At 39.5% G+C, this 19,582-nt stretch overlaps 3 protein-coding genes across 3 annotated transcripts; 2 read left to right on the forward strand and 1 right to left on the reverse strand.

Annotated features, from left to right (window-relative positions):
- The first annotated feature begins 156 nt into the window (after window positions 1-156).
- Window positions 157-5,269, forward strand: rnf185 (ring finger protein 185). Its single transcript, XM_051894929.1, has 7 exons — window positions 157-303; window positions 1,036-1,260; window positions 1,367-1,385; window positions 1,466-1,578; window positions 1,750-1,804; window positions 2,425-2,542; window positions 4,551-5,269. The coding sequence occupies exons 2-7, from the start codon at window positions 1,073-1,075 to the stop codon at window positions 4,646-4,648; spliced, it is 591 nt and encodes a 196-aa protein (XP_051750889.1). The 5' UTR covers window positions 157-303; window positions 1,036-1,072; the 3' UTR covers window positions 4,649-5,269.
- A 2,743-nt stretch (window positions 5,270-8,012) lies between these two features.
- LOC127513259 (uncharacterized) lies at window positions 8,013-10,627 on the reverse strand. Its single transcript, XM_051894928.1, has 2 exons — window positions 10,406-10,627; window positions 8,013-9,111 (listed from the first exon to the last, which is right to left on the reverse strand). Exons 1-2 carry the CDS (start codon window positions 10,539-10,541, stop codon window positions 8,378-8,380), a joined length of 870 nt encoding a protein of 289 aa, XP_051750888.1. The 5' UTR covers window positions 10,542-10,627; the 3' UTR covers window positions 8,013-8,377.
- Window positions 10,628-15,762: 5,135 nt separating this feature from the next.
- On the forward strand, window positions 15,763-18,329 carry LOC127512868 (uncharacterized). The gene is made up of 2 exons (XM_051894228.1): window positions 15,763-15,964; window positions 17,259-18,329. Exons 1-2 carry the CDS (start codon window positions 15,829-15,831, stop codon window positions 17,990-17,992), a joined length of 870 nt encoding a protein of 289 aa, XP_051750188.1. The 5' UTR covers window positions 15,763-15,828; the 3' UTR covers window positions 17,993-18,329.
- The last annotated feature ends 1,253 nt before the right edge of the window (window positions 18,330-19,582 follow it).

Below are 19,582 nucleotides of genomic sequence, written 5' to 3' on the forward strand. Positions count from 1 at the left end.
AAAGTAACAGTTCTTACGTGACGGTGCACTTTAATAACATTGAACTGAAAGAATTATTATTGAATTATAATAACTTATAATTAATAAAAGGAGAAATTGTACGTATCTATACTTTATCAATCACAGAATCATGCGTATTCTCTATTGTATTTCGATAGGTAAAACACCATTGGCTTAATGCATTTGACGTCAGTGGGTTGAACTTCCGGGTAAGAGTAATGTTGACGCAATCCGCTGAAAGTTGATGAGTGAAGCAGCGTCTTTAATTTCTCTCTCCTCAGACGGTTTGATGAGACGGATCAGGTAATATTTTCTATTTATACATTATTTATATGCATTATCGCGATTAGTTAACGGATAGTCGTGTTGTTTGAGCATAAGATAAGCCAACTAAGCCGCTAAAGAGCTAACATCAACAAATCAACAAATTCTGATGCTTGTGTTAATTTGACTCTTAACATCTCGCTGTGTGTGTGTGTGTGTGTGTGTATGTGTGTATTAATGTATTTATTTATTTATTTATTTATGTATGTATGTATGTGTGTATATATGTGTGTATATGTGTGTATATAAGTGTATATATGCGGATATATGTGGATATATGAGTGCATGGTTTGTATATATGTTTGTAAGTGTATATATGAGTGTGTGTGTGTGTGTGTGTATATATATATATATATATATATATATATATATATATGTGTATAAATAAATAAAGATATATATATATATATATATTTATACACATACATATATACATACATATATATATATATATATATATATATATATATATATATATATATATATATAATGTGTATATGTGTGTATATATATATATATATATACACATATATATATATATATATATATATACACATTATATATATATATATATATATATATATATATATATATGTATGTATACATATACATACATACATACACACACACACACAAATATATATAGTAATGTACTGATGTACATCTGTGTATGTATATTAATGCATCAGGTTTTGCTGTGTTTATGTTGAGGTTTATCATAAGCTGAGGTCATCGAGGTGAATGCAGAATGGCCAGTGCAGCGGCCAATGAGAGCTCAGCATCAGCATCAGCAGCAGCAGCAGCGAATGGACAGACGGCAGGAGAGAACGGCGGCAGTGGCGGCGGCGGCAGCGCTCAGGACAGCACGTTTGAGTGTAACATCTGTCTGGACACATCTAAAGATGCCGTCATCAGTCTGTGTGGTCATCTCTTCTGGTGAGACCCTGCAGGACCTGCTCATGAAATTGTGAATAAATATGAATCGTTCAAAACCTTGTTTTCTCTCTTCTCTCTGGATCGCTCCTGTGACGTCTCCTCCTAGCTGGCCATGTTTGCATCAAGTAAGTTGTTGCACTGTTTCAGTAAGTGTGTATGATCATGTGACATGACTTCTGAACCGTGTGTCTTTACGTGTCTGCAGTGGTTAGAAACCAGGCCGAACAGACAGGTGTGTCCCGTGTGTAAAGCAGGCATCAGCCGAGACAAAGTGATCCCGCTGTACGGCAGAGGCAGCACAGGTCAACAAGACCCCAGGTACAGTATACTTCAATGATATTTGTGTTGTAGAGCTTATAAATATGACCATGAAACAGTAGAAAGTTTCATCAAGTTCCAAATCAAAAGAGAAAAATGTGATTTGACTTGTGACATACACACACACCGGTATATCATAAAATCTGAGTGAATGTTCCTCTGTGATTTCAGAGAGCGAACTCCTCCACGACCACAAGGACAGCGGCCGGAACCGGAGAATCGTGGCGTGAGTGTCTTTCACACCGTCAGCTCAATAATCTCAATATAAGCAGGCTTTTTTTTTCATGAGCTTATCAGCTGGTATAGAGGGAAAAAGTCACACTTTTTTTTTTTTTTTTTGGAATATATACCATTAAAGGCGTTTGCAACGCTGGCGTGTCATTGCACAAGACGTTTGTGATGAAACTGTTACATGGATGAAGGAGGTGCTGTAGTGCCGACCTGTAGGTAATTCATTAGTCAAACGAGCCGTCCCGGCGGGGCTTATTACGGGCGTCTCTGTGGACAGAAGCTGGAACGAGTGATGACAACATCCGACGTTTAAGGTTGCATCACATTTTGCTCTCTCAACACTTAAAGGTCTTGCGTAATGATTATTTATCATAATATATAACTGGATAAATATTATACAATAGGACTCAAAGAAGAAAACGTTTACTCGCCCTCAGACCCGTATGACTTTCTGTTAGTGGGACACAAACGTGTTTTCTCTTTTTCATAAAGCGAAAGCAGGTGATGAACAGCAGCTCCAAAGTCAGTCATACAAGTTTGGAAAGGCATGAGGAAGAGTACATGATGCAAATCAGATTGGCAGCATGTGTGTGAGGATATGATGTGTGTTTGCAGGGATTTCAAGGCTTTGGCTTCGGAGATGGAGGCTTCCAGATGTCTTTCGGTATTGGGGCTTTTCCTTTCGGGATCTTTGCCACGGCGTTCAATATCAATGACGGAAGACCACCTCCAGGTGAAAAAATAAATAAAAGTATTTTGGCCTGCATTAAGACATTATTATTAATAATGAACTTAAATAATTAATAATAATAAATGAACTTAAGAAAGAAGGATGATGCAAATGAATCATTGAGTCACATGTTTTGAATTGCGCTGCAAAAAAATGATGTTCTTCCTCAGTGTTTCTGTCTTGTTTTCCAGCACAAATATCTAAACATTCTTAAGTCGAGATACATTTACTGGAGAAGAGAAATGACTGAAGAAATCAAGTGTTATTTTCTGAAAAGAATTATTAAAATTGAGTGACTTTATGCTTAAAACAAGTATAAAAAACAACTAATATTCCCTTTGAATTAAGTTTATTTTTCTGACTCCATTGGCACATATTTGTTCTTGTTTTATGCACAAACTTCATTTTGATACATTTTTTTTTTCAGAAAGCAAGACTTAATATAGCTGTATTCATAAATTAGAGGCCAAGCACCTACTTTTGCCATTAGGTGGAGTCCAATAGGAGGAGTTAGGGGGGAAAAAAATAGGTTTTTCGGAAAATTCAAAATGGCGGGAAAATTTTCATGATGTGAGCTTTTGGTGAAAATCAGACCAATGGTCAAGGAGGAGTTTTTTTCTTTGAAAAAAGTAGGTTTTCAAAGAAATTCAAAATGGCGGACAGCAAGTTCGAGCATAATTGGTATCATTGTTCTCAGCATGACTCGAGGAATCTATCAAGACCAGTTTCATTATTAATCTTAATCAAAAGTTATTAGCATTTTTGGAAATTTCATTATAACGAGTTTCGTAACGATACGCTAATGCATTCTTAAAATACAGCATTTTAGGACATGATGCCCACAATGGCCAGTATGGGGAAAGTAGGCATGATGCACTGAATCATAAGAGACCAGTTTTATGAATTTTGGTTATTCGAGAACGATCTGATTCGATTTTCATGAAAATCAGATGAACCATCTAGGAGGAGTTTGAAAAGAAGGTTTTCGTAGAAATTCAAAATGGCAGACAGCAAGTTCGAGCATAATTGGTATCATTGTTCTAAGCATGACTCAAGGAATCTATCAAGACCAGTTTCAAATTAATCAAAAGTTATTATTTTATTTTTGGAAATTTCATTATAACTTTTAACCAACTTTTTTCTCAACTTTTTGAGTACCTTCAGTACATGGTCACATGACAATGACACATACCGAGTTTCATAACTGTACGCTAATGCGTTCTGAAAATACAGCATTTTAGGACAAAATTCAAAATGGCTGACGCCCACAATAGCCAATATGGGAAAATTGGGTATCATTCGACTATTCATGATGCACTGAATCAGATGAGACCAGTTTTATGATTTTTGCAAAGCATTCAGAAGTTAAAAGCAAAAAAAACTATTTTTCGTATCTCCTGACCAGTAGGTGGCGCTGTGCTGAAACGCTGCATGTAGCCTCAGGTCATGCTTATGATGACATGTACCAAGTTTAGTCTGAATACTCTGCGGAGATATAGCCTCGCGTCCAACTTGGCGAGGTCTTTGTTGAATCAGTTTGCGCGTTATTGGAGAATGGTTGAGTTTATCAAAAGGCCAGCATGGTCTGAAGACGATCTGATTCGATGACGTGCAATCAAATCATTGCCCTTATGGTTCAAAAGTTATTAGCATAATTGTTAGTGAAAATTTGGACAGTTGGTGGCGCTAGAGGGTTTGAGTTTGAAACACCAAATTTGGTGTGGTTAATGTTGGGACTGTCCTCTATCTGTGTGCCAAACTTCATCACTTTTTACCATACGGTTCTATGGGCTTCCATAGAAGAAGATGTAAATGTATCTTGATTTAGGAATGTTTAGATATTTGTGCTGGAAAACGACAGAAACACCGAGGAAGAACATGATTTGTTGAAATGGACAGTTTAACTGCGAGGCGTTATTAAAGCATCTCTGTGTGAACTGAATCTAATGATGCAGTGGTGCATGTTGTGATTCTCTGAGACGAATCAAACTGTTCTTCTGTCCCTCGGCAGCGGCTCCAGGAACCCCTCAGCACACGGACGAGCAGTTCCTGTCCCGCCTCTTCCTGTTTGTGGCGCTGCTCATCATGTTTTGGCTGCTTATTGCTTGATGAAGGATGATGGGACACGATAATCATTCTTTCTAAAGATCCACTAACTAAAGTCAGGTTTCAGTAGTGCAGGCGTGTTTCTCCTGATGGGATTTTGAAAGGAAACTGGTTAACCCGTCTGGGGTCTTTTTCTATGAAAGAGATGGTGACTGCGTGTCTGTGATACAGTCACATGTGATTGACTCTCCTGATAATGTTTGCTTTTCTTCTTAGATTTTAAATAAACTCCAGAGTCTTATTTCTCTTAGGATCAGATCGTTTATTGGATTCTTCTACAGTTACGGTGCCAAATGATGTCGCTCGTGTTAATAAAGCAAGTCTTGATCATATTTGGAGAAATCCTATGAATGCATAAATGTACTTCTGAACAATAACTTTGAATACTTTACATTAATATATAATAAAGCATACTTTTTCCATTAAAATAAAAAGGTTTTAAAAAATAGAGGCTTAACATGATTCAGAACATCTTAACAGCACGTGACAATTTATTCATATAAAATCACACTGTTTATAATGTAAACTTTTGGAAACATTTTGGGTGCAAAATATCGCTGCCATGTGAAAAGCGTAAGCACATGTTGACTGTCCAGATGGTGATTAAAATTAATTTTAAACATGTTTTTGAAGGTTTTTTTATTTATATATTTACTTCATATCAGTAGTGTCTGTTTTTCATCACAGTTTCAATACATCGATGGAAATATCACTGCTGTTGTAAAGTGACTATTTTCACCAGTAACATTCTCTTCTATTAAACAAAAATCATCATGATTTTAAAGTATTTAAACCTTCTTCCAGCATCATTTGAGTGACATTCATGTCTAAAGTCAGCAGTATCAGTCATGTGAATGTTTCCTGATGTTCACACTGCAGTTTATAACCTGATCTTTAGATCTGACTCTCCTCACTGCAAGAAAGAAAAATCATGCTTTGGTAAATCTCAATTATGACATACTAAGTAATAATTATGAAATTAAAAAGTCAAAACTGACATACATGTATATCAAAATTATGACATACTAAATCATAATTATGAAATTAAAAAGTCAAAATTAAGTCAGTTTCAACTTTTTATATCATAATTATGACAATTCAATCTCATAATTGTCAGAATTTTTACCTTTTATCTCACAACTTGGTGTCATAATTTCCAATTTTGTCATAATTGTCTTTTTAATTCAGTTTGAACTTTTTATATCATAATTATGACTTGTCATAATTTTGAATTTGTCAATTTCAGCTGTCATAATTTTGAATTTGTCAATTTCAGCTGTCATAATTTTGACTTTTCATCTCATAATGACAGTATGTCATAATTATGACAAGTCAATTTCAACTTTGTATGTCGAGTCATAATTTTGACTTTTTATATCATAATTTTGACTTTTTAATGTCATAATTATGACTTTTTTTAGTCAGTTTCAAGTTTTTATATCATAATTATGACTTAAGGTATAATTTTGACTCATTTCTGTCATTGACAAGTCATATTTTTTATTTTTTATCTCAGGACTTAGTGTCATAATTTGCCATTTTAATGTCATAATTATGACTTTGTAAGTCAATTTCAACTTTTTATATTTTAATTATGATGTCATATTTTTTAATTTGTCATAATTTCAACTTTTGTCATAATTTGTCATAATTGACTAAAGTCATAATTTTGATTTTTCATCTCATAAATACAACCTGAATTCTGGAAATGTTGGGACGTTTTTTAAATTTGAATAAAGTGAAAACTAAAAGACTTTCAAATCACACGAGCTAATATTTTATTCACAATAGAACAAAGATTTTACAATTTTATGCACAAAATGAGCTTATTTCAAATTTGATGCCTGCTACAGGTCTCAAAATAGTTGGGACGGGGGCATGTTTACCATGGTGTAGCATCTTCTCTTCTTTTCAACACAGTTTGAAGACGTCTGGGCATCGAGTTTCTGGAGTTTTGGTGTTGGAATTTGGTCCCATTCTTGCCTGATATAGGTTTCCAGCTGCTGAAGAGTTTGTGGTCGACGTATTTTTCTCTATAGGTGAAAGATCTGGACTGCAGGCAGGTCAATTCAGCACCCGGACTCTTCTACGGCGAAGCCATGCTGTTGTAATAGCTGCAGTATGTGGTTTTGCATTGTCCTGCTGAAATACACAAGGCCTTCCCTGAAATAGACGTCATCTGGAGGGGAGCATATGTTGCTCTAAAACCTTTATATACCTTTCAGCATTCATAGTGCCTTCCAAAACATGCAAGCTGCCCATACCGTATGCACTTATGCACCCCCATACCATCAGAGATGCTGGCTTTTGAACTGAACTCTAATAACACGCTGGAAGGTCTCCCTCCTCTTTAGCCTGGAGGACACGGCGTCCGTGATTTCCAACAAGAATGTCAAATTTGGACTCGTTTGACCCACTTTGAAACAGTCCATTTTAAATGAGCCTTGGCCCACAGGACACGACGGCGCTTCTGGTCCATGTTCACATATGGCTTTAGTTGGCATCTGCAGATGGCACGGCGGACTGTGTTTACCAACAGTGGTTTCTGGAAGTATTCCTGGGCCCATTTAGTAATGTCATTGACACATGAGTGATGCAGTGTCGTCTGAGGACCCGAAGATCACGGGCATCCAATAAAGGTCTTCAGCCTTGTCCCTTACGCACAGAGATTTCTCCAGTTTCTCTGAATCTTTTGATGATGTTATGCACTGTAGATGATGAGATTTGCATTTTGACATTGAGAAACATTGTTTTTAAAGTATTCCACAATCTTTTTACGCACTCTTTCACAGCTCTGCCCATCTTTACTTCTGAGAGACTCTGCCTCTCTAAGACATCCCTTTTATAGCTAATCATGTTACAGACCTGATATCAATTAACTTAATTAGTTGCTAGATGTTCTCCCAGCTGAATCTTTTCAAAAAATCTTGCTTTTTCAGCCATTTGTTGCCCCGTGCCAATTATTTTTTGACCAGTAGCAGTCATCAAATTTGAAATGAGCTCATTTAGTGGATAAAAGTGTAAAATTTCTCCTTTTGAACATTTGCTGTTATCTATGTTCTATTGTGAATAAAATATTGGTTCATGTGATTTGAAAGTCTTTTAGTTTTCATTTTATGAAATGAACTTCTATACCCCATTTGCACTGGATTCATTGATGACGCTGTGTCTGAATCCACTGGTTCACTCATGAACTGTTCATCACTTCAATGCTGCATTTCATCAGATCATGAGGTTTTATTTGAGAGAATGAAGAAGCTAAAATGTAAGGTATTCGATCACTGCATAATTCCCATAATTTCCCTTCTTTGCCATTCCAGTCTTTATTTTGTTAATCTAACGTGGCATTATGAACTGAGTCCGCAGCTTTCCTCATGTTTTTAATTAATCAATGCAACAAAAAACTGCAAACAGCTTCATTCAGTCACTGGCAAACATTTTGTTCACTGTTTATCAGTTCTGTACATCTGTGTTTCTTATGAAAATCCAAAAAACTAATAAAATAAATGCATGAAGCAGCAGTTCGCACCAAGACATTTAATGTTGCAAGAACTTTTTCACTAGTGATATTTCACAGAACAGGTTCTTCTGCACCACTAAATATCTAACTGAACCTAGTCAAACGGTGAGGGAATTTATTTCCACATTCATACTGAGATATCTACAGAACTAAAGCATCTTTTAATGTTTTAGGGGTCCAATGCAAAAAACGTGCATGAAACGGCAACATGTTCATTCGTCTTTGAACTCTGCGTCAAACATGATCTGCTGGATCTGCATTTTGACCGCAGCTCTTTTCTGCGGCGTCAGTCTTTTGAGGGCAGGGACGTAACTCAAGAGAAACAACTCGTCCTCGTCAAACGCTCGCTCGGCTTTCTCGCAGCTCTTCAGCGGCTCTTTCTCCGCCGTCTGGCCGCTGAGGTCGCTGGGTGAGGCCGACGGCGTCAGCAGCGCGGGAGCTGCGTTCGTCACAACGGCCGGCTGCGGTGAAGCTGAACCGGACGCCTGCGACACCTTCAGTCCCGGAGGCAGACCGGTGACGACCGCCAGCTGTTTGACGGGGGCGAGCTGAGTGACGATAGACAACGGCAGCTGCGACAAGGGATTCAACTGAGCCGCGATCGCCGGCTTGATCTGATGCTTCGGCTCCGCCGCGTTCAGAGGAAACTTGCCACCGGGCTTTGCTTTCTTTTCAAGGCTGGACTTTGAATCGCCACCGCTGGACTCGTCAAGCGACTCCTCGGGCGAGTCGTGAGCGCTTCCGTCCGCGTCGTCCAGGTCCTCCAGAGCCTCTGCTTCGCTGGGACGCTTCCTCTTTCTGATATGAGCGTCCAGAAACGAGAGGCTTTCTCTGTGCGGCCAGTAATGCAAGCGCCGGCCGCCTTCTTCCTTCTTCAGCTTGCACAGTCTCCTCTCTCGGATGTATCTGTCCCTGATGGTCTTCCATCTTCTCTTGCATTCCACCACTGCAGCGGAAACACATCAGTGTCAGTCAGTGTTAAACTCTCTGATCAGACGCTTCATGAATCACGTGTGAGATTCGACTCTCGGCTTCTGTTCAAAAACATGCAAATAATCACAGTTTTAAACATGCATCATAAAAATGCATGAACGCTTCACGTGAAAAACACTTTCTCTTGTCAAAAACACGATCTGCTGCTGAGACACTCGCACTGGAAAAACAGTATTTGTTACTTTGAATGTTTTCCCCTCCATAGAAAGCTGTTAAAATGGCTTAATGCATTAAAGACAGTGATATTTAAAGATCAAATTCAGTTATTCATGATGCATATCATACACAGGCAGATACAGATGAGAATATGAATGAAACAAGATGAACTGCACATTAAAGTCGACATGAAATGTAATTTTCTTCTCTGTTGTGCCGTATATCCGAGTGAAACGCTTCTCAAACAAGAACAAATGTAGGGCGGAGCTTGATTTTGTCCATCAGGAATTGATTGGATTGTTGTCAGATAAATAATTTATAATAAATACTGCAGAAATAAGAATGGCCAGTTTTGATTTCATGGTGACTTTAAGTATTTTCCATATAAAGCATTATAATGTGCATCATCTGTATCAGTGTATAATATGAAAATCATAATCAGACAGAGCTTTATTGCTGAGTGTATTTGCACAGACAAGGGATTTTTCTCAGTAAATGAAGCTTCAGTGATACAAGACACATCATAATAAAATAAAGAATAGAAATATGAAAAGTACAAAGACAAAGAATAGTCATAAGCAAGCTCAATAAGGTGCCTATATTAATATCATGTTTAAGTACAATAATAAGCCGTTAATATATCGTACAGTGTCATAAAGCTTCACTCATACAGTGAATCAGATCGATGTGCGCGAGACTTTATGAACTTTGAGGTTCTTCAAACAAACAGAAAGTCGCGCGTTTAAAAACATCTAGACGGAGCACCAGAATTAAAGCAGTTATAAAAAGTTGAAATATAATAAAACGACACATATGGAACTCAAGAACGCGCACTAAATGATTCCCTGTTGACTTCATTATATAGTCCATCATTTATACCGCTAGCGACGCGTCAAATCAGAACGCGCCTTTTGATTTATGTTGATCATAATAACGCAGTTTGATTCAGACGGACGCGTTCTAGTTTGTTGAGTCTCCAGCAGTGAACATGGTGTGTAATATCATCAAGACCAACACAACAGAAACACTTTTCAAAGTCAAACGCTTGACGAGCGCGCGGCCAAACGCGCGCGTAATGTTGACGCACTGACCGGAGAGACCGACGGACGCGGCGACCTCCCTCCACGCGTTCACCCTCCGCTCTGAACTGCGATAATCGTGCAGCGACACGTTGTAGAGCACCGGGTAAGCGTAGACGGTTTGGATCAGTTTCTCACTCACGGCCATTGAGTTTATTGGGTTTGCTCGATCTAAACGCGCTCCCGGAATTGCACAGTCGCGTCAAAAGTGCGCGACACGCGCCTCTATAGCGCAAGCGGGACGTCATGGCGGGAGTTTGGACCAATGAGATTTGACTGTGGGCGGGTCTATCCGGAGCGTCGCGTCACAAATAGAAACACAAGCGTCAGTCAAAAGGTCTTGATGTCGACGGATAAAATATGGCATAAAAATATTCAGCCCGTTTATTTTCTTACAGTACTCTCAGTTTCACAAGACTTAAGTCAGTTTTAAACAGTAGGAGAAGTAAAGGAAGAGTTACTCACAAAATCTTTCATTCATGAACAAATATGGTCTAAATCTTCATATTTCTTCTTGAATTCAGCTCTCTAATTTCATCCTTCAGACGCAAATATAAATTTTTTATGCTTTATAAGCATATATATAGTTCTTGTATAAAGAACCAATTTATACTGTGAAAAATTAATATTATAAATACATCTAAAGTATATTATATGGAAAATTGTTTCTATTAAGTTACATTATTATGTTTCATTTTTTACTCAGTATAGTACTGTACAGTTAGATGTATTATTTAGCCTATTTATTTATTGTAATCTTTTTTTTTTTTCACTCATTTATTTGTTTTAATCAGAAGCTGCTTGTGCAGTATGAGGTCATTTTGAGTTATTTCTGTCAACATCAAATGGATATTTTTTTTTCTATTTTATTCAGCAAAAGCCCGTGGAGTCACTTATTTTCTCATTTAGATGAATCCAAAAAGTACTTTATCCGATAAAGTTAATTTAATATAAAATATTACTTCCTATGACGAAAATCTTCTTAAGAAATTTCTTAAAGGTATGAAAGTTGCTCTAGTCTTTTGATTTATATCTGAGTGAAACGCTTCTCAAACAAGAACAAATGTAGGGCGGGGCTTGATTTTGTCTGTGGGGAATTGATTGGATGGTTGTGGTTTGCTATTGGTGGATCTCATGTGAGTGACAGGTTGCCCCACCCTCGTCATCAGAGAAGAGAAGAGATGCTACAAGAGGGAGGAGAAGATATTCTGAATCAAGATTATGAGGAACATGAATTTTACACAATAATGATGCAGTGACCTCTGCATCTTATTATGACTTATTATGCCCCATGTCTCCGCCTCCTCTTCCAAGTTCAGCCAGTCCATCAGCCCCACCTCCACTGGTTCCCTTCAACCCCTCGGCTTCTCCTATGACGCCACTCTTTTGTGTGGAATTGCCTCGGGGCTTCAGGTCTCCAGCTTCACCCAGGCAGGAGTATTCTCAGCTCCGCCTCCAGTCACTGATCCCGTCACTCCACCTCGGTCCGTCGTCCTCTCAGATCCATCTTTGCTGATTCCCTCCCTCAGCTCCACCAGAGACCATCGTCCTTATGGCTCCACCAGGCTCCCTTGTCCCTTCACCTCGGTCAGATGTCGCTCAGTCACGTCCGCAGCGCTCCGTCTCTCCAACACTTTCGGCTCCGCCTTCCCTCTGGCTCCACCTCGGTCCCACTGGCTTCACCTCCATCGGCTCCATCTACATCCACAGCCAAGTCCTCCATGGCTCCTCCCTCCCTCGACTCTGCCGTGGGCCTTTGTCCTGTCTGCCCGCCTGGCTATTTCAGCTCCTGGATCCTCCCTGACTCCTCCCACTGTCTCTGATCTGTCCACGGCCAATCACACTCTCCACGTCCTCCTCCAGAGCCCCGCCCTCCTCAGTTATTCATCCAAAACTATTTAAATTTGTTCTGGTTCAGCACCAATCCTGCTGAGACAAGCACATATGCAGAGTAAAGGATATGAATTTACAATATAAAGACCTGGTTCATGAATATTATTTTGATTGCATGACTAATAATCTAATTTATGTTCATAAGAGAAGCCATCGCCATTTATGACCCCTCGTACAAATGATATGCATAATAACATTTAAAGCTGCAGTCTATAACTTTTTTGGTTAAAAATTATCCAAAATCAATTTTTGAGCAAGTACATAACCAGCCAGTGTTCAAAACTATCTCCTTACCTTAGTCTGATTCACAACGGTAAGCTTGTAATAATGTTTTATAATTCAGGTGGTACTGGTAGGTTTCTGCGGGAAATTCGAGCATGCCACCGTTTGTCTTTACGTCATTACGTCACGTCTGTTTACATGAAGAAGGAGTCCCAGCTAGTAGGATATATCACATGTGAGGATGTTGCAGGTGACGGATCATTTATAGCCTTTTCTCACAGCAGCAGGAATAATTAAACTTAATTATTTTGATGGCGGATTGTATGGTACGACAGATTAACATTAGAGATTAGTCTGTACAGATACTGAAATCTACAGTTAACGCTACACACTAAATACACATAGCCACGCAATGCTGATGTTGTTAACGTTAACAATTTGAGAACAAAGTATAACAATAATAATAATTTTCACGGTTTGACGTGATCTGAGCTAAGCAATCATTAGATTTAATCATCAGTGGTAGCGCGATTTATTGTAATGCTTTTTTTCTCCGTTTCTCAGAACAAAAGTGGCAGATTTATTACTTACTTGTTCAGACGACATTTTCCGGTGAAAATTTTTATTTTGTTCATACCTCCAAGATGTAGAATCTGTGATTCTGAAGTACAGTATCCACACCGATGTGGTGACTGACAGCAAACATTAGATGCATCTGCGCTGAGGAGCCGTGCCGATGCACAACCCACCTGAAGATGATAATAACGCAAATAACCGCAATTGCAGGTTACAAACAGAGATGGCAACAAAGAGGCAAAACTTACGGACTGCAGCTTTAATGTTGCAAAAGTGTCATTTTACACACACAAAAAGGTTTTTTATAGCAACACATATAAAACTCTTACTTTGTAAGTTGTTGCAATGAAATAATTTATACAGAAATACAGCATCTTTTATATAGGCTAATGTAAATATGAAACATGCATTAAATATAAAACACACTCAATATTTAGTAAGCATTGCACTCCATCACTGTTCATTCGTCTTTGAACTCTGCGTCAAACATGATCTGCTGGATCTGCATTTTGACCGCAGCTCTTTTCTGCGGCGTCAGTCTTTTGAGGGCAGGGACGTAACTCAAGAGAAACAACTCGTCCTCGTCAAACGCTCGCTCGGCTTTCTCGCAGCTCTTCAGCGGCTCTTTCTCCGCCGTCTGGCCGCTGAGGTCGCTGGGTGAGGCCGGTGTGTTTGTTTTCACGTGTATGTGCTCCTCCAGAGCCTCTGCTTCACTGGGACGCTTCCTCTTTCTGATATGAGCGTCCAGAAACGAGAGGCTTTCTCTGTGCGGCCAGTAATGTAAGCGCCGGCCGCCTTCTTCCTTCTTCAGCTTGCATTCCACCACTGCAGGGAAGAACAATTTCAACAATGTATTCTTAATAATAATAAATAACTACACTGAAATAAGCTTCTAATCAAGGGAAAACAGTCCTCAACATGTGTTTTGTGTCATGTGTGTATTTAGGGTTTTTTTTCTCTTAGAAAAACGTATATGTATGCATGTATATAATAAACCTAATACATACATCATGTTTTTTATATTAGTGTTATTAACTAATGGTAAGCAGGGTTGGTTTTTTGAAAACAACCCAAGTTGGGTTGAAAATGGACAAATCCAGCATTTGGGTTGTTTTAACCCAGTGGTTGGGTTAAATGTTTGTCCAACCTGCTGGTCAGTTTTATTTAACTCAACTATTGTTTAAAAATGACTAAATGTCTGGCTTAAAATGAACCCAAAATAGGTTGGAAATTAAAAATCAGACACATAATTACTAGAGGCAACAATAATAATCAAGAGGTGATAATAAGCAATTTAATAAATGTTTGTTTCATTATTATTCATTAAACTTTTAAATAAATGTTCACATATTAAACATTAATAAATGTTAATTTCCAACATATTTTGGGTTCATTTTAAGCAAGAAATACAGTAATTTTTAAACAACAGTTGAGTTAAATAAAACTACCCAGCAGGTTGGGCAAACATTTAACCCATCCGCTGGGTCAAAACAACCCAATCGCTGGGTTTGTCCATTTTCAACCCAACTTGGGTTGTTTTAACCCAGCATTTTTTAGAGTAGGGACCTGAGATGTAAATCAGCATATGCACAATGTATGTTTCAGCTTTTTGGCTGGATTTGTGTTTTTTTGTACTGTCCCCATTAAAATAAACCACTAGGCTAAATAAAATTGTGCCCAAATAAAACATTACAGAACACTAGAGCCTAATATTTAAGCTACTAACCGTCTTACTTCTTGTGAATAATATTTTACATAATAACTATGTGTACGAAGAATTCTACAGTATGAATGTTTGTCACTATGATGTACAGACCGCGCGCGCGTAATGTTGACGCACTGACCGGAGAGACCGATGGACGCGGCGACCTCTCTCCACGCGTTCACCCTCCGCTCTGAACGCCGATAATCGTGCAGAGACACGTTATAAAGCACCGGGTAAGCGTAGACGGTTTGGATCACTTTCTCGTTCTCAGCCATTGAGTTTATTGAGTTGCTGCTGAGACGCGTTCTTTAGATCGTATTTCCGGAATCGAACAGGCGCGTCAGAGACGCGCGACTCACGCACCTCAAGCGATTGGTAGATCACCGTTTGGAAGCGGATTAAAAGTGAACGAGGTCCAGCTCTGATTTGATCATTTTGATTCGTGATCATAAAAAAGTCACGACAGAAACAGAGTCGAACTGATTCTGAACTCGATCAGAAGATAAACATCATCCTCTCAGTACTGTCATGATGGATGAAGGGAATAAGTGCACTAATTCTCCTTAAACACTAGACTAGATAATAACATGTGAAAGAGTCTCAGGGACAATTATCATTTTTTTTCCTACTTTTCTTTGAGATGTTTTTCCTGCAGCTGTAACATAAAACAATAGATCAGCCAAAAAACAAAATGGAACACAAAACAATCTTTTTTGTGTTGAATAATTCAGTGTGTTACTACAGAAATGACACTTTAAAACTGACTTAAGTCTTGTGAAACTGAGAGTACTGTAAGAAAATAAACGGGCTGAATATTTTTATGCCATATTTTATCCGTCGACATCAAGACCTTTTGACTGACGCTTGTGTTTCTATTTGTGACGCGACGCTCCGGATAGACCCGCCCACAGTCAAATCTCATTGGTCCAAACTCCCGCCATGACGTCCCGCTTGCGCTATAGAGGCGCGTGTCGCGCACTTTTGACGCGACTGTGCAATTCCGGGAGCGCGTTTAGATCGAGCAAACCCAATAAACTCAATGGCCGTGAGTGAGAAACTGATCCAAACCGTCTACGCTTACCCGGTGCTCTACAACGTGTCGCTGCACGATTATCGCAGTTCAGAGCGGAGGGTGAACGCGTGGAGGGAGGTCGCCGCGTCCGTCGGTCTCTCCGGTCAGTGCGTCAACATTACGCGCGCGTTTGGCCGCGCGCTCGTCAAGCGTTTGACTTTGAAAAGTGTTTCTGTTGTGTTGGTCTTGATGATATTACACACCATGTTCACTGCTGGAGACTCAACAAACTAGAACGCGTCCGTCTGAATCAAACTGCGTTATTATGATCAACATAAATCAAAAGGCGCGTTCTGATTTGACGCGTCGCTAGCGGTATAAATGATGGACTATATAATGAAGTCAACAGGGAATCATTTAGTGCGCGTTCTTGAGTTCCATATGTGTCGTTTTATTATATTTCAACTTTTTATAACTGCTTTAATTCTGGTGCTCCGTCTAGATGTTTTTAAACGCGCGACTTTCTGTTTGTTTGAAGAACCTCAAAGTTCATAAAGTCTCGCGCACATCGATCTGATTCACTGTATGAGTGAAGCTTTATGACACTGTACGATATATTAACGGCTTATTATTGTACTTAAACATGATATTAATATAGGCACCTTATTGAGCTTGCTTATGACTATTCTTTGTCTTTGTACTTTTCATATTTCTATTCTTTATTTTATTATGATGTGTCTTGTATCACTGAAGCTTCATTTACTGAGAAAAATCCCTTGTCTGTGCAAATACACTCAGCAATAAAGCTCTGTCTGATTATGATTTTCATATTATACACTGATACAGATGATGCACATTATAATGCTTTATATGGAAAATACTTAAAGTCACCATGAAATCAAAACTGGCCATTCTTATTTCTGCAGTATTTATTATAAATGATTTATCTGACAACAATCCAATCAATTCCTGATGGACAAAATCAAGCTCCGCCCTACATTTGTTCTTGTTTGAGAAGCGTTTCACTCGGATATACGGCACAATAGAGAAGAAAATTACATTTCATGTCGACTTTAATGTGCAGTTCATCTTGTTTCATTCATATTCTCATCTGTATCTGCCTGTGTATGATATGCATCATGAATAACTGAATCTGATCTTTAAATATCACTGTCTTTAATGCATTAAGCCATTTTAACAGCTTTCTATGGAGGGGAAAACATTCAAAGTAACAAATACTGTTTTTCCAGTGCGAGTGTCTCAGCAGCAGATCGTGTTTTTGACAAGAGAAAGTGTTTTTCACGTAAAGCGTTCATGCATTTTTATGATGCATGTTTAAAACTGTGATTATTTGCATGTTTTTGAACAGAAGCCGAGAGTCGAATCTCACACGTGATTCATGAAGCGTCTGATCAGAGAGTTTAACACTGACTGACACTGATGTGTTTCCGCTGCAGTGGTGGAATGCAAGAGAAGATGGAAGACCATCAGGGACAGATACATCCGAGAGAGGAGACTGTGCAAGCTGAAGAAGGAAGAAGGCGGCCGGCGCTTGCATTACTGGCCGCACAGAGAAAGCCTCTCGTTTCTAGACGCTCATATCAGAAAGAGGAAGCGTCCCAGCGAAGCAGAGGCTCTGGAGGACCTGGACGACGCGGACGGAAGCGCTCACGACTCGCCCGAGGAGTCGCTTGACGAGTCCAGCGGTGGCGATTCAAAGTCCAGCCTTGAAAAGAAAGCAAAGCCCGGTGGCAAGTTTCCTCTGAACGCGGCGGAGCCGAAGCATCAGATCAAGCCGGCGATCGCGGCTCAGTTGAATCCCTTGTCGCAGCTGCCGTTGTCTATCGTCACTCAGCTCGCCCCCGTCAAACAGCTGGCGGTCGTCACCGGTCTGCCTCCGGGACTGAAGGTGTCGCAGGCGTCCGGTTCAGCTTCACCGCAGCCGGCCGTCGTGACGAACGCAGCTCCCGCGCTGCTGACGCCGTCGGCCTCACCCAGCGACCTCAGCGGCCAGACGGCGGAGAAAGAGCCGCTGAAGAGCTGCGAGAAAGCCGAGCGAGCGTTTGACGAGGACGAGTTGTTTCTCTTGAGTTACGTCCCTGCCCTCAAAAGACTGACGCCGCAGAAAAGAGCTGCGGTCAAAATGCAGATCCAGCAGATCATGTTTGACGCAGAGTTCAAAGACGAATGAACATGTTGGCGTTCGCTCCAGATCTTTGACTCTGAGGGTTTTTTTGCATTGGACCCCTAAAACATTAAAAGATGCTTTATTATATCTCAGTATGAATGTGGAAATAAATTCCCTCACCGTTTGACTAGGTTCAGTTAGATATTTAGTGGTGCAGAAGAACCTGTTCTCTAAAAAATCACTAGTGAAAATGTTCTTGCAACATTAAATGTCTTGGTGCGAACTGCTGCTTCATGCATTTGTCATTTTAAGCTCAGATGAATGTAAAATATGTTTGCCAGCTACATTTTGTCTTTTGTTTGGATGGTTCGTAAAAATAAATGTGAAATAATAACACAAATGGAAGTTGGAGAATCATTTATTATACATTTGAGCTTCTTTGTCCAGCTCTGCTCATTCATCTACCATAACGTCAAAGAGAAACATGAGATGATGCTTTGCTTCACGACACTTTTCCTTTACTCTTAAAAACACTGGGGTAAAACAACCCAATTTGGTTTCTTTTTAACCCAAGGGCAGGGTAAATATAGGACAAAACACACGTTGGGTTAATTTCACGCAGCAAATTGGGTTATTTAACCCAGCATAATGGGTTGATTCATTTTTACTATAATAATAGCTTACTTTTTAAATAACTTCATACATGAATTAATGTTTACAGATTAACTTAAATCCTCTAAACTTTTCTTAAATACTTCACACAACCATTGGTTTGCATGATAATTCCTTTATTTTCAATCATATTTTGTAGTATAACATATTTTTATATTGTATAAGGTGATTCACATCGCACCCCTGTATGTTGCTTTGCATAAAATTAAACGATATACAGAACAATAACGAATTTTTAGATAAAATAAAATGTACACAAACCTGTATTTTACCGAAGACATGCACCAATTTGACGGAGCTGCACTGTTCTCTCCTGAAGAGGGCGCAAAAAACCTGCGATGACTAACTCAACCGCTGGGTTGTTATGTCCAACCCAGGATCTGGGTAACACAAAAACTACCCAAACACTGGGTTGTTACGTCTGACCCAGGATCTGGTAACACAAAACCTGCCCAAACACTGGGTTGTTATGTCCGACCCAGGATCTGGTAATGCAAAACCTGCCCAAACACTGGGTTGTTACATCTGACCCAGGATCTGGGTAACACAAAAACTACCCAAACACTGGGTTGTTACGTCTGACCCAGGATCTGGGTAACACAAAAACTACCCAAACACTGGGTTGTTACGTCTGACCCAGGATCTGGTAACACAAAAACTACCCAAACACTGGGTTGTTACATCTGACCCAGGATCTGGTAACGCAAAACCTGCCCAAACACTGGGTTGTTACATCTGACCCAGGATCTGGTAACACAAAAACTACCCAAACACTGGGTTGTTACGTCTGACCCAGGATCTGGGTAACGCAAAACCTGCCCAAACGCTGAGTTGTTACGTCTGACCCAGGATCTGAGTAACAGAAAAACTACCCGAACACTGGGTTGTTACGTCTGACCCAGGATCTGGTAACACAAAAACTACCCAAACTCTGGGTTGTTACGTCTGACCCAGGATCTGGTAACGCAAAACCTGCCCAAA

The sequence above is a fragment of the Ctenopharyngodon idella genome, chromosome 5 (assembly GCF_019924925.1).
Source record: "Ctenopharyngodon idella isolate HZGC_01 chromosome 5, HZGC01, whole genome shotgun sequence".
Lineage (NCBI taxonomy): Eukaryota > Metazoa > Chordata > Actinopteri > Cypriniformes > Xenocyprididae > Ctenopharyngodon > Ctenopharyngodon idella.

Coding starts and splice junctions, on each gene's coding strand:
- LOC127512868 (XM_051894228.1), top strand. CDS start 15,829: ATGGCCGTGAGTGAGAAACTGATCCAAACCGTCTACGCTTACCCGGTG. Junction 15,965..17,258: donor CGCGTCCGTCGGTCTCTCCG/GTCAGTGCGTCA, acceptor TTTCCGCTGCAG/TGGTGGAATGCAAGAGAAGA.
- rnf185 (XM_051894929.1), top strand. CDS start 1,073: ATGGCCAGTGCAGCGGCCAATGAGAGCTCAGCATCAGCATCAGCAGCA. Junction 1,579..1,749: donor ACAGGTCAACAAGACCCCAG/GTACAGTATACT, acceptor CTGTGATTTCAG/AGAGCGAACTCCTCCACGAC. Junction 1,805..2,424: donor CGGAACCGGAGAATCGTGGC/GTGAGTGTCTTT, acceptor GTGTGTTTGCAG/GGATTTCAAGGCTTTGGCTT.
- LOC127513259 (XM_051894928.1), bottom strand. CDS start 10,541: ATGGCCGTGAGTGAGAAACTGATCCAAACCGTCTACGCTTACCCGGTG. Junction 9,112..10,405: donor CGCGTCCGTCGGTCTCTCCG/GTCAGTGCGTCA, acceptor TTTCCGCTGCAG/TGGTGGAATGCAAGAGAAGA.